The sequence below is a fragment of the Sander lucioperca genome, chromosome 15, assembly GCF_008315115.2.
Source record: "Sander lucioperca isolate FBNREF2018 chromosome 15, SLUC_FBN_1.2, whole genome shotgun sequence".
Lineage (NCBI taxonomy): Eukaryota > Metazoa > Chordata > Actinopteri > Perciformes > Percidae > Sander > Sander lucioperca.
The window spans coordinates 21,341,790-21,355,339 of record NC_050187.1 but is presented as its reverse complement, the minus strand read 5'-3'; the positions used below and the strand labels follow the sequence as shown (position 1 = coordinate 21,355,339).

The window sequence follows — 13,550 nt, the reverse complement described above, 5'->3', positions numbered from 1 at the left end:
ATGGACCTGTCAAGCATGAAGACATATATAGGGGTCAATAGTCTTCAGGGAAGTGGCAATGACATTTACTAACAAGTGACTATCAAAGGTTATCATCTGAAAGCAGATCAGGAATAAGGCACTATATCTGACTTTTATACTAATTAATTGTGCTTTTTTCCTGTCACAACATTGTACTGTATGTCCCAATTTCCATATAATTACAGAATAGAAGCAGCTAATCATGATTCCTGTCCTAACTCCTCAGAGCCTGAACATAGAGTCAACCCTGCCAGGAACAAAGATTCTTCTCTTTCAAAAATAATAGTAATAAAAATAAATGTATATTAATAGCTCTGGAATCTAGGGCATCTCTCAAAAACAATAAATTCACACTCTTAGCTGCTGTTTATACACAACAATTCAGCAGTATTGTATATACAAGGTGGCTTTTCTTTCCACATCAACGGATATTTAATGATCACAGGTATTCACTGCAGAATGTCAGGCCAGACCACCATTTCACAGTCTTTCATCAGCCTCATCAAGGCCCTAACACTAACGGCTTTCTCGGGATGAGATGAGGACACCTTACATCATGAATACCAGAAACCAGATGACTTGACTCGGCCATTTCTAATTCATTACACAGCTTGTTCTCTGTGAAATTCATGGGCCACACTGAGCCTCTTAGAAAACTTCACCATCACCTCAGAGATTAGACTTTCACAGTTTTATGTTACTTTACAGATTTAGTGATTGCAGTGCGCATGTAATAAAAGAGCATACACTACGGGATAGAAGGCAGATCTTCCACATCCCTGAATCTCTAACACTATATATAGACTAGTTTATTTCATTTCATTTAATTAACAAATAATTAAGGTCAATTTCAACTTGGGTGTTATTTTCATAGTTTTGGCCAACACTTCTATCAGGTACAATAACATTATTACTGTATATAACCAAAGTTGGAAGTGATTATTCTCATTATTAATGATCTGCTGAATATTCTCTCAATCAATCGATTTAATGTTTGGTCCATGTAATGTCAAAATAAAAAAATAAAAAAATACAAATTATCATCTCAGTTTCCCTGCGCCCAGTTTGATGTCTTCAATACCCCGTAACCGAAAACTTACTCAACCTACAATGATTCAAAAGACAGAAAAGCAGCAAGCAACAGCTCAGAAGTCTGTAAGCAGTGATGGATGTTTTCAACAGACATCCGCCTTTGTTTTCTCTTTCAACTAAGTTTGGCTAACCTGTCTGACCAACTTATTGCTCATGTTGCCACGTCTATTTTCCAATGTTATTGCTTGTTATTATTATGGGCTTTTTTTACAGCAGACATTTTGACTTATCATAGCAGGAACAGTACAGCTGTTAGTGATTAACACCATTACCGTTGGCTCTGTTCTGTCCCTGTAAACCATGACAGTTTGACAGTGAGCCAGCAGGATCCTGAAACTGAAGCACCTAATTGGAATTTAGCAATCATTCATTTTATTATCTACACCTGTTCTTTTCCTACTGTGACATGTCAAATTGTCTTCCATTAAAAAGGCCTATTACCGATAAGAGTGATTGCATAAAACTACGAAAATAAGACAAAAATAGAAAGGAAACAGGATTTTCTTAAAATGTATTTAAATATGTGAGATGTCTTATTAAAGGACATGCCAATGTCAGTATAGTTAGCTTCATAGGTCTAAGTCTTTTATCAAATGTTTTTCTGCTTTGAGAACATCCACTCCTACTATATTTTGTATATATTGTGTCATGCTCACATAAACTTTGGGTTAACATTCAGCTGAGTTGTAAATGAAGTATAGCAATGATGTAAAGAATTGTATGTTTTTGACAGTAGAGTGGCAATGCACCTGAAAAAGAAAAACTGTTTTTCAGTCTGCTAATGCAAGAGTGTGTCTGTATGTGAGTGTGTGTATATGTGTGCATGGTGATAACATATGCTTTTGCATGTGCCTTTTTGTGTGTGAGTGAGCCTATTAGATGGCAGTTATGGACCGCTGTGAGGTATTCCAGGTGCAATGCCTCATCACGGCAATTATCAATGAGTCTGAAGCATAAGCAAACATACACATACACACACACACACACACACACACACCTGAGTCACTCTCACTCCCATTAGCCAATCCACTCAGCTGTGTCTGTGTTCCCTGCAATATCAGAGGAACCCAGCCCTGTCACTTTCACTGATGAGGGAAAGTTGAATACAGCCCAGAGCAAGAGAGCCTCGAAGACACACTCACAGTAATGGGGAGACAGAAGGGGGACTGGGAGGCAAAGAGAGAACTAGGGGGTGATAAAAAGGAGGGGTGACATTTGACGATAGAGGGCAAAAAAAGAAATGGAAAAGGAGGAGCGTTAAGGAGGCATTGAGAAAGAAATTTGAAAAATTGTGAAAGAAAGCAAGAAAAGACAAGGCTATACAGTGAGGATAAAACAATGGATTTAGGAAACAGAGTGTCAAAGCAAGAAGAAACAGCTGATAGGGATATGCAGACTTACCGAGCCAGCTTCTGTTCAAGTAGACAGAAACGAACACGGGAGGAACGGTAAAGAAGTCGACCACTGAGTTGACCTCCAGCCAGAACCACAGTTTATCATTGGCCGCGATAAACTGTCAAAAGAAACAGGCATGGCATTAAAAATGACAATTCAATTCTAATTTTATACAAAATACCACCTCTCCACCATAGCCCAACATTCAAACTGCATGCTGTGTCTTCTTTTGGCATCGCTGACATACTGTGTAGAATGACAAAAGCTTCACCCCACTTGCTGAGTCATGCAAATGGTTGGTGGTGTAAGCAGCTTTTGAGTTTATTTATGAATTCATTCAGGACTTGCGTTTGCACTACTGGAATGCTATTCTGGCATGACAGCCATGCTAGCAACATTATTTCAACAGTGTCAGTTAAAGGCATGCTGTGTGAGTTCCTTTAAGTTCATAGGTGACTTAGGTGGCGTCTGCTTGTTTGTAGGAATTGTTGGTTGTCCTGTAAAAATCCTGAAGATTGTAATGTATATAAAATGATGCCTGCCTGCATGGCTGTAGGCATATTGTTTGTGCCAGTATGTTTGACAGCATGTCTGTAAATGTGTACAGTATATGCATGTTTGAGTGAGTGTATGCTTGTGTGCATGTGTGAGCAACTTACTCGGAGACCAAAATAAAGGAGGAAGAAGACATTGAAGGCCATATCGATCTGTAACGTGAAATCTTTGTAGAAATTCTGGCAGGATTCTATAGGACTAGAGAACAGAGATAGAGAGAAAGACAGAAAAAAAAACATTATTGCAAGGTTAAACACTTATGAACTCGTACTGTAGAGAAAGGTTTACAGATAGCAAATACTGCGGACCTCGCCATATTTCCATGGTAGGACGTGTATTGAATTTTGTGTTTTTTTACCATTGGTATATGGGCCTTGCATATCAGTATGACTAGGTAATATGGGTGAAATCACAATATTAAAAAATATAATTAATAAATGTGACAATATAAATATAAAACTGTTCCCAATATGTCACATATGCCTAATATATGCACATCAAATGTATGCCGAAAATGATGAACTGTTTTCCTCTGTTATGCAGACAGAACTCTGCATACATGTAACTTCAGTATGTCATTTTGTTAGTTTTTGATCAGTTAATTTGGAGTTATTAATTTAACAGAATTTGGTAAAACAATAACAAGATATGATCACATCATCACATTACAATTCCACAAAAAGACAATCAAGTATTGCTCAACCCTACATATCAGGGTAACAAATTGTATGCTGTTACTTGTCCTTTTGTTCTTCTGTTATGCATATATGGCCTACTCCTGATCACCTTTCCTCAGTTCAGCTCACAGGACTGATAAGAAACCCTTCTCTGGTAACAACAGCCAGCTTGAAGCTGTCAAGGTCAAATGGTGCTGACCAATGCTTTCCATTTAAACCTACTGAACTAAATCCTTGTAATACATTTTTACAGTTATTGAGAAAAAAAACCCTGTCTGTTATTATACATTTATCTGAATCTAAAATCTAAAAATGGATTTAAAACTCTAAAAAACACTTTAATGATTTGCTATTGAGTTTCACAGACACCCTGCAATTCCTCCTCTGAGCCCTAGAGGGTAACATACCAAGATAAAAGATGCACTGTAAAACAGCTGGAAATAAACTGAAATAAGCTTTGATGTGACATGCACAAATTATTCAGCATCTGTCAAACACAAATGTACCAACAGATATTCCCTCACATGACAGAGACTCCACACAAATAAAGATTAAAAACATTTAACAGAGTGTAACAGCAAGCCGGGTGCTGCTTTAAAAAAAAAGGCAGATGATGATGAATCAGTTGTGATTTGTCTGGTCTGTCATGTAATCCATCTTGATGTTTACTTTGTGATGATTAACCATTAGCAAGTGGGTGCTCTCAACAAAAACAATAACAGGCACAGTGCCCACCCCATTCTTCACTTGGTCATGGGCCCACAGCATTTTGCTCCAGAGTAATAAGGAAATCCCACTGTGGTAAAAAAACATGAATATGCATTATGGTTTGGCTGGCAATAGGCGACCTTTGGGAATGTATAGACTGGAAAGAGAACACACACCATGCCTTTATAAGAGTACACAGTTACAAGTCCCATATGTTCAAATTCAAACATTAAAGTATACATTTGTATGCATGGAGCCTATAGGGGCACAGTGTGAGATCCAGAATAGAGCTTAATGCATAATGAGAACCAGAGGTAGACAGGAGTGAAGCTTAATCATCTTCCAGTTAACATCAAACATTTTATCTCATGATGATCCATTATTATAATGGATGACTACAGACATGCCAGATAAGATGTATTGCTCCATGAGGATGATCCAACTTCTAATTCATGAAAGTGTGGTCTGTGTTGAAGATATCCTACAGAGTTATGTGATCTTTAAGATGATGTGAAACCCTGGCTCATGTCCAAAATGATTAGAATGAGTCTGGTTAAGCAGCGATTGTTTAAAAATTAAAGCGACTTGTTTTGGTTGAAAGGCATTTTCTCATAAAGTACCATCAGACTTCGGACAGAGGCTAATTCGCTTCTGACCCCTCGAAGGAGTTAAGATTGATCTGGTCTAAATACTCAATTATAAAAAAACACCACCAGCATCTCCATGTGATTCTGTAGGCATCAAAATAAACAAGGATGCTAAACAAACCTGTCATGAATGATACCTATGGCCTAAGCATGCACAATATTCCTCACATCCATCTACACACTACACAAGCTCATGTGACCTCACTCCCAAAACTGATCTGAAAACACAACCTTAGCTAACCTTACATACATTTGTGCAAGAGAATGCACACATACACACTAATACAAATACACTTACAAGCACTTACTGTATGAGCACATACACACACACAGATGGTGCACACTGAAGACACAATTTGGAGTGGTCACTGTGGCATTTCCCCTCAGGCCCAGCTCTGGCCTAATTCTGTTTAACTGCTCATCTACAGAGAGAGCATGGCGGCACACAGCAGGGGTTGAGTGGTACATTGAATTTGTCTTGATTTTGGATTATAAGGCAGCACTCTGCTACACTCTGAGAGCTTTAATTTAGTCATTTTCATAATCATTATTTGAAAGTAAAGCTTATCATTAACTAAAGTAGTGGGAAGACACACCAGGCAGACCTATGGTTTCTCTCCTAAGCTCAGAGGCACAATAGGAAATTAAGAGTTCATCAGTGCAGGGTGGGAGAGGGTCTATTTTTGTGGAGCTGCTGAATGTGTTTCAAAAAATGGCAATGCGGACTGAACAGTAAAAATAATTATTTGGTTGCTGTATATATGGCAAGTCATAATGTTTAACTGTATCATCTGTCAAGGTAAATACTTCTTAAACACAATTCTGCATACAGAGGAGCAAATAGATGGAGCAAAAAAAGCAAATAGATAGAATTAGATGTGCTGTATGAGTAGAGATGTAACTCACCACGTATACACAAAGCTTAAAAGTGAGCCATCCTTTCTCTGCTCTCATCAAAGCAATATCTCCAAATAACGTATTACTTTAATCTAATCCAAAGCTTTTTATATTGACAAGGGAAAAATGTCTCTGTAGTATGAAAGGTGCCACTTATAGTGACGAACCCACAGTGTAATATCATTCAACGCTGCAGTTTCTCCCAGCTCTAACAAGCATTTCAGCGTCTTTCAGCTTATTGTTTTGGCTTTACAGAAAGTAGCAGGGTCTGCTGTCATCTCTCCCACATCTCTCTAGCGAATTGTCCAGGAATGGTAAACAATCGATTTTATTGGCTCAATTGAGTAAAGATAATGGCGTATTAATTGGATTTCAGACAGAACCGTAACTCGGTCCAGGTCCAGACTGCGGTCCACCACTTGGTGATGCCCGATATAGGTGTTTCTGTGTCCCTTTCCTACACAAATAGCATGTAAGATAAGACACAATCTTGATTCCTGCTTTAAATGTCACTTCACACTCCACAATCCCAATGATTTCTGGCCACATGCTGCCAGTGTCCTGCAGAAAATAGATCTGCCCACCACAGTTCTTATTACTCCTTAAGCCCTGGCACAGCCTTGGGTTACAACATCCTGCCTGACAGGAAGAAGAGAGAGGAAAGAGAGAGGAAGAGATGGGAGAGAGAGAGAGAGAGAGAGAGAGAGAGAGAGAGAGAGAGAGAGAGAGAGAGAGCGAGAGAGAGAGAGAGAGAGAGAGAGAGAGAGAGAGAGAGAGAGAGAGAGAGAGAGAGAGTAAGACAGCAGCAAGACACAGAGAGATAAAAGAGACAGGGAGAAAAGAGAGGCAGTGACAGTAGGAGGGCGAGGAAGACGGGAAGATGTGAAAGTGGCAGGGGGGACTGAACTCCCAGAGGCACTAAAGACAATTTGTCTCATATATATAGCCCACAATGCTAGTTTGAGGCCACATGGAAATTTCCTGGAGATTGCTGAGCTTCTGAAATAAACTCTAGTCTTCTTAAGTTTGACTTGGTGTATGCCTGCACCACACTAGTCCTTCTCCAATCCCACTCTGTTTATTAGCAAAGCTAGCACTAACACACACATGTGCACTTACATGCAGGCACACACAGGAGAACAGTGATTGCCCGAGGCAAGGCTGCAGAGCATGTAAGTCTATTTCAGGACATAAAATGTTTCCCCACATGATGTCAACCTCCTCTGACCACCTCTGGAAAATGCGACCAGAGAGGTAATACTCATTTTTCACAAGGGCAAAGGAGTATGTTGATGATGATGTTCTAAAAATAGTCCTAAACACCTTGAGTCAGTCAGCCTTTGTTAGACCGCACATTGCCTTTTTTGCTGCAGGAGCAACAGCAAGGTTGATCCTGGGACAACAATAACAACTACACACTGCTGCCGGCTCGACTAATCCTCACAACCACAGTGAAAGGCACCAAATCTGACTCATTCTTCAAATCTCACAAATGTCTTCTGCTCTAGTAAGCTCAAAAGCATCTTGGAATCTAGTTAGAGATTCATATTCTCATTTGTTGGTATTGGATTCAACCCATACAATCAATATGCAACCCAAACAGAGAAATACAAATGCATTTTGAATGTGATTTGAGCACAACTAAATGTCTGGCTTACATGCAGTATTTCTTCTGAGGGTAGTGCATGCATGTGTAGCGAGCACAGCAGGGAGGGGTCTGTGAAGCTAAAAGAAGGCCAGGTTGAGGTTAATACGTAAATGATTGAATTAGGCCAAGGCACCATTACTAAAATAAGAAATACTTTAGCACCTACAAATGCAATGGACAAATAAAACCTCCCCAGCGAGGCTAAAAATAGCTAACTACATTTTTTCATCTGAATGAAAATGACTTGCATCCAGCTTCAAGCATATTTTCTACAAAGATGTTATTTATTTTAGAGTCTAAAGGAGTAGTTTGTGAGTAAAAATAGCACATCACTAAAAGAAACAGTACACTCAGCAACACAATATATTAGAAATGAAAGAGTAAATAAGGACAGCAATGTAAAAAACAGCTACATCTTTGCAAGAGAGAAATTACACTTACACTTGTTTAGGTTTGATTTTTTCAGAAGCCAGTGTTACAGTACAATATAGTTAAACTACACACATCTCATCACTCCTCTTTTAAACACAAACTAATTAGGAGATAAAAACTGGGGTTATGTTCCATATGCAAAAAAGAGAAAGTCATTATCAGCACACTGATTATTAACATTGTCAAGTGAATTAAGTTGGTGGTGCTCAGTTTTATTTGTTCTTATTACAGGTCGTTAAATCAGTGAATTTAGACCTCCTCGAGTAAAATAAACTTCAATCAGTACAAAAACAAATCTACCAATTATATTAATCAGGTAATTATAACAACCCCATCCTAATCCCCTCATAAAGAAAATAAATGTATCTCTCAACACGTTTAGATACAAGTAAGATGATTTTAAATCGAACATGGATGAAATAAAACTAATAAGTTTAGCACACTAACATGTTTGGTCACAAACATGTCCTCTTTTGGATCAGTTTGTTTTGACTGGTGCGTTAATTGAACTCTAGTGGGTTGTTGTCTGTGTCAGTCCGAATGAAGTTCGTTTGTGGTGCAAACTCAGCCAACAGCAAGATTGTGTGATAGTACAGTAGATAAGTGACCTTAGCAGGAATTCAAAAGCTTAACTATTATTTTTAACTGTATTATTAAATGTACATGATCCTTGTGCTGACCATGGGAACTGTTAACAAAGCCATTTGCGATCTACTGTATATAATTATGCAAAATATTTTAGTAACCATAGTGGGGGGTACAAAATGGCATATTTTGTATGCTGTTTGTCCGGCTGCAGTCTCAAATAAAAAAAAAAGTGGTGTGCACATTTTGGTAAATCGAAAGTGGTTTTCTTTTCTATATTTTCCTAAAATATTGAACAATCTGAGTAGAAGCTGTAGCTTCACATTCCAGAAAAAAAGCCACAAAGGCACTTACATCATTTTAATTTCATCTGGGGTTTATTAAGTTAACTGTAGTTTTGAGATGGGCTCATGCTGCGGTCTGAAAATAGCCCTTCCGCTATGCATTGAGGGATATCAGGAAATAGCAACAGCAAATGGCCTTTATATTGCCATAGTGACTTTGATAAACAAAAGAGGTAGGACCATTCAGCATGCACTGACACCAGAAAAAAGATCAAATTAAAGAGTGACTTGGCTAATCTCTTCGGTAATGTTTCACGCACTGAATCTGCATTTATCAGATAGAGTGACAGCCAGGGTAACAACAACATGTTGTACTGTAGCTACCATCACACTAATGTTTAGCTTCACCACAGCTAGTAAGCAGGACTCCAAAATTTGTAACTGTTCTCAGCTAATGCTCAGATATCAAAAGCAATTAAAAATCTTATTTTTTTGCAGTCTATATGGAGAAGCGCCACAATCATAAAAAACTGCCGTGATGTTCCATAACACTTACAAAAAAGCTCATTATGGGTGTGATGGTGACATTTAATATTTGCTTTTTTTTAAGAGAACATTTTGTTTATAACTCGTTCATTTAGAATGGGAAAATCTCCCTAAACGTGTGTGAAAAGGTATAAAAATGGCATTTAGTCTAAAGAGGGAGAGATTTTAGAAAATGGCTGAAAATTAGATTTTGAAATGAGTCAGTTTGTGTATTTAAATCTGAAGCCACTTGGTATTAACTATGACTTCAGTCTTGTCATGGTTACATGATTTTCTCCGACTCACTCCATCCAGATCAAGGGGAGGTCCTTATAGGTTACCCTTCATCGCCACAGAGTCTGCCAAGGTTGTCTCACTGCCCAGCCATATTTCTCACCTTACCCCATTAATTAGCCATTAGGCACTGTTTCTTTTTCAGTGCTGACATTGATCGCACACTAATGATAGAGTTACAGGCACCAGCTGCTGCTTATAGACAAGAGACAAAATTTGTGCATGTCTGTACATGTGCTTAAATCTGCAAGTTAACGTGACTGTGCAATGTGTGCATGTGTAATAGCCTGTAAGTGTGACAGGGAGGGGTCGAGAGAGAAGAGAAATAGAAGTAGAGCAGGAACAAGGGCATCCCTTTAAGAACAGCCTGCAGAGACTTTGTCCTACATTCCTCTCTATTTGTTTCATGGGAGCACAGAGGAGCAAAAAAAGAAGGGATGAAGGATGAGGGATGAGCCAAGGTATTAAAACAGATTTAGATGTGGCCGGGAGAGGACGCAGTATCCTCCCATAGAAAATTTTACCAATATAGCATCAGTTTGGCAAGTGAAGTCTGCTGCAGAGGAACAGAAAAGGCAGCTTCTTATCATACATTATAATGTGCACAGAAACTGTGGTAAACAACCACTTTGTCAAAACAAACAGATAGACGGAATTTCTAAGCGAAGCCACATATTCATTCCCATTCAATCAAAAAACAGCCCTTCTATCAACAACACGGTTGCCAAGTCAATGACTAGAAATCTCTGTGCTAAACTGGGAGGGCAGCCAATTAACAATTCCCTCCTTTCAAACTCTGTCTACCTGCTTCCACAGAAGGCTTTGCGGTGTTTTTTTGTGGATCTTTGTTGCAGGATATTGGCCAACACAGCTGCTAGGAAAGCCCCACCTGTCAAAAGTTAGGAACAGAACACCTAGGAGACTGGTGCCTGGCCACCGTTTTTCTTCAGCATTTTACCCAGTGTGTGTGTGTATGTGTGTGTGTGTGTGTCCTTGCCCCAAGGACCCTGCTTCACTGAAGTAGACATAAAAGCCCATCGTGCAGCTATAGCCTCCCAAGGCCCAACCCACATGTCTCTTTTAGCTGTTACCACAGGGACTCAACCATAATCCTTCCCATTGCTGTTGCCTTTTTTACAGACAATTTCAGAATGATGTTCACTTCATCTGATGGCCAAAATGGAAATGGAAAGAAATGAAAGAAATGGGGGAAAGCAAACCATTGAGCCTGAAAAGTTTATAAGTCTGTACCATAAGACTGTCAATATTTGGTGGAGTAAATATTACTATTAAAAGGCTGCCCTATACATCTGTGCTCATCCACTTCCTGAGTCATAAACATTTAGTGGGGGGAAAAGCTAGATGGAGAGAAGTTCATTTTTAGCATCTGAGTATGGGGTATGAATGTGAGTCAGATTTATGTATGCCCCTCCTACACAGAAGGTGATAATCAGAGAAAAAGTACATGTGAATATTAGTCCTTGTGCAGAATGTTCCTGGAGACTTTTTAGTCTAAGTTATTAGTTTAAGAATTATTTGAGATCCAACCCTGTGCTTTATTTTAGCTTTGTTGTTAGACTATACCAATGTTTACTTGTGACAGATAGTGTGGATGCCATATGTCATTCTCACAATGACAATTGGGAACCATCTGTCTTTGATGGCCCGTATGACGCATTTTGGATTATTTTGAGGTTGTCAATTTCAGACATCTTTAGGCATACAACATAACGTCAAATAGATTGTGGCAGAGATGAAAACTTTAATATTTGTATTTCAGGGATGTTAATGGTTAACCGTTAGCCGACAATAAGAATTCTGACTGATTAATACTATCAGTTAAACATTTAAAGACAATATAATAAAAAATAAAAAAAATAAAAAAAGTTAAGCTAGTTTAAAAGTCATCGTTTGCATTGTAAAAGTATGCTATGCAATCCTTTTCTTGTGAAACGCAGTGGAGACAGGCTCGGACATATGCATTTACTGGTCGCACGGATGCACAAGCTGTTTGAGGAAAGTGGCAGCATGTTTCCACGACAATGCATGGAACATCGTGGCTGCACTACCTGTACAAGTCTGCAGCTAAGTGTGGAAAGTACGTCCAAGCGTCCTGGACAGATGAACTGGGACTCCACTGCCTATTTTTCGGTAAACGGTTAATGATCGGTAAACGAGGGTCAGTTATCGGTCAGAAAATAAGATCTAACTTAGCACCCCGAAGGTCTTTGTCAGTAGACAATTGAGAAAGATTTTGTGCCATGTCGACTTTTTTGACATGTAACAAAAGGCTGTAGAGGGAATAAGAGCCTCAAGCTGTTGTAGTTAAAGTATGGCTATAACAAGCCCAGCCCTGTTTAGGATGTTAAAGCCCCCTGAGCCAGCTCAACCTGCTCTGGGTTGATCAGTAGTCCCCCTGAGAGGACATGCACACTCAAGTGACAAGCTTGAGCTAATCATGATGATGAGGGTAGAGAGGGCCTCAGCTTAATGGGAGCACAGAGAGATCAGGGCAATGCCTCAGGGAAGCCGATTCACATCGAAATACACTCCAAAGTGCACTGTAACATTCAAGATAAAATGAAGAACTATTACAGTTAGAGAAACTACAGCTCTGCACCAAAAAGTGCTTTTTGCCCTACAGGTTTGATGTCATGGCATGATAGCATCTCTGCAAACCTTGTGCTTTCAACCTTCCTACTTTGTTGTGTCTATCTAGTGGATAGCTTATCAAAGTTTGCATATCTGTCAATAGAAGCATGCTCAAGTGTTACATATTTCAAGGCATTTCTTATAGATACTATGCATATACAGTAAATAAACAATGCAGTGTAACATGTGAAATATTGATGTACAATAATATGGATATGTGGTCCAATTTTCCAGGGCCTCCCAGTCAGGTAATGCAGGTAATGTTTTGCATCACTAAGGAAAATTATAAATGAGACAGCATGGTGATGACATATTGGAGGTTTAATGTTCGCCCTAACTGCAATAATTGCCTGTTGCCTGCACCCCACCAATTCTGCTATGACTGCTATGTGTATAGAATTGTAATGATTGATTGACCATTGATTATTCACATGGCCAGTGACTGAGTGAAGCAATTACTTTGCATCCCTCGTAATCATCTGAATATTTAAAAAGGAGATTATACAGTTTTATACGAAGATAATTTGTCTTTCAACCACCTTTTGGTTTGCTAAAAATATGCCAGAGGCAGAGAGGAAAACAAAGAGAGAGATAGAGAGATATAAAAAGAGAAATAGAGACGTAGAGGAGGAAGTAAAGGTTGATATCCTGAGGTATAAATGGGTGACTGCCAGGAATAAATTCCCACTGCTGCTAAGATAAGACTGTACAAGTTGGATTGCATTTTAGATAAACTTATTTTGAGAATTTTACATCTCTATCCCTGTTTTAGGCTCTTGGTTCTCTCAGGGACATAATTTCAAAGTTCACAAATATTGTAGGGTTCGAGTCCGACCTGGACGATTTTCCTGCATGTCTTCCCCCTCTCTTTCCCCTTTCATATCTGCCTCTCCATTAAAGGCTGAAATGCCTAAAAAATCTTAAAAAAAAAAATAAAAACAGTACTGCAGTATATATGTTATGGTCCCTTCGCAATAAACATCCCATAACCACAGGTACAACAGTAAATACTTGAGGCATTATTTTGGTAATTCAGTAGTGCACAAAATACTGTAAAGTCAAAGGCCCGCAGAGTTAACGTGCAGGGCATGTTGAAACATCTTTGGTTATTTAATTGCCAGAGGCACATGCAACAACT

General features: G+C 38.9%; 1 protein-coding gene across 39 annotated transcripts in view; it reads right to left on the bottom strand.

Moving 5' to 3' along the window:
- Positions 1-13,550, bottom strand: part of kcnma1a (potassium large conductance calcium-activated channel, subfamily M, alpha member 1a) — a 137,092-nt gene that overhangs the window by 59,993 nt on the left and 63,549 nt on the right. For all 39 annotated transcript variants that reach the window (XM_031306524.2, XM_035992613.1, XM_035992616.1 and 36 more), the window contains exons 4-5: positions 3,168-3,261; positions 2,515-2,626 (exon numbers count right to left, since the gene is read on the bottom strand). In XM_031306524.2, coding sequence (XP_031162384.1) covers positions 2,515-2,626; positions 3,168-3,261 — 206 coding nt within the window. The remainder of the gene's footprint in view (positions 1-2,514; positions 2,627-3,167; positions 3,262-13,550) is intronic.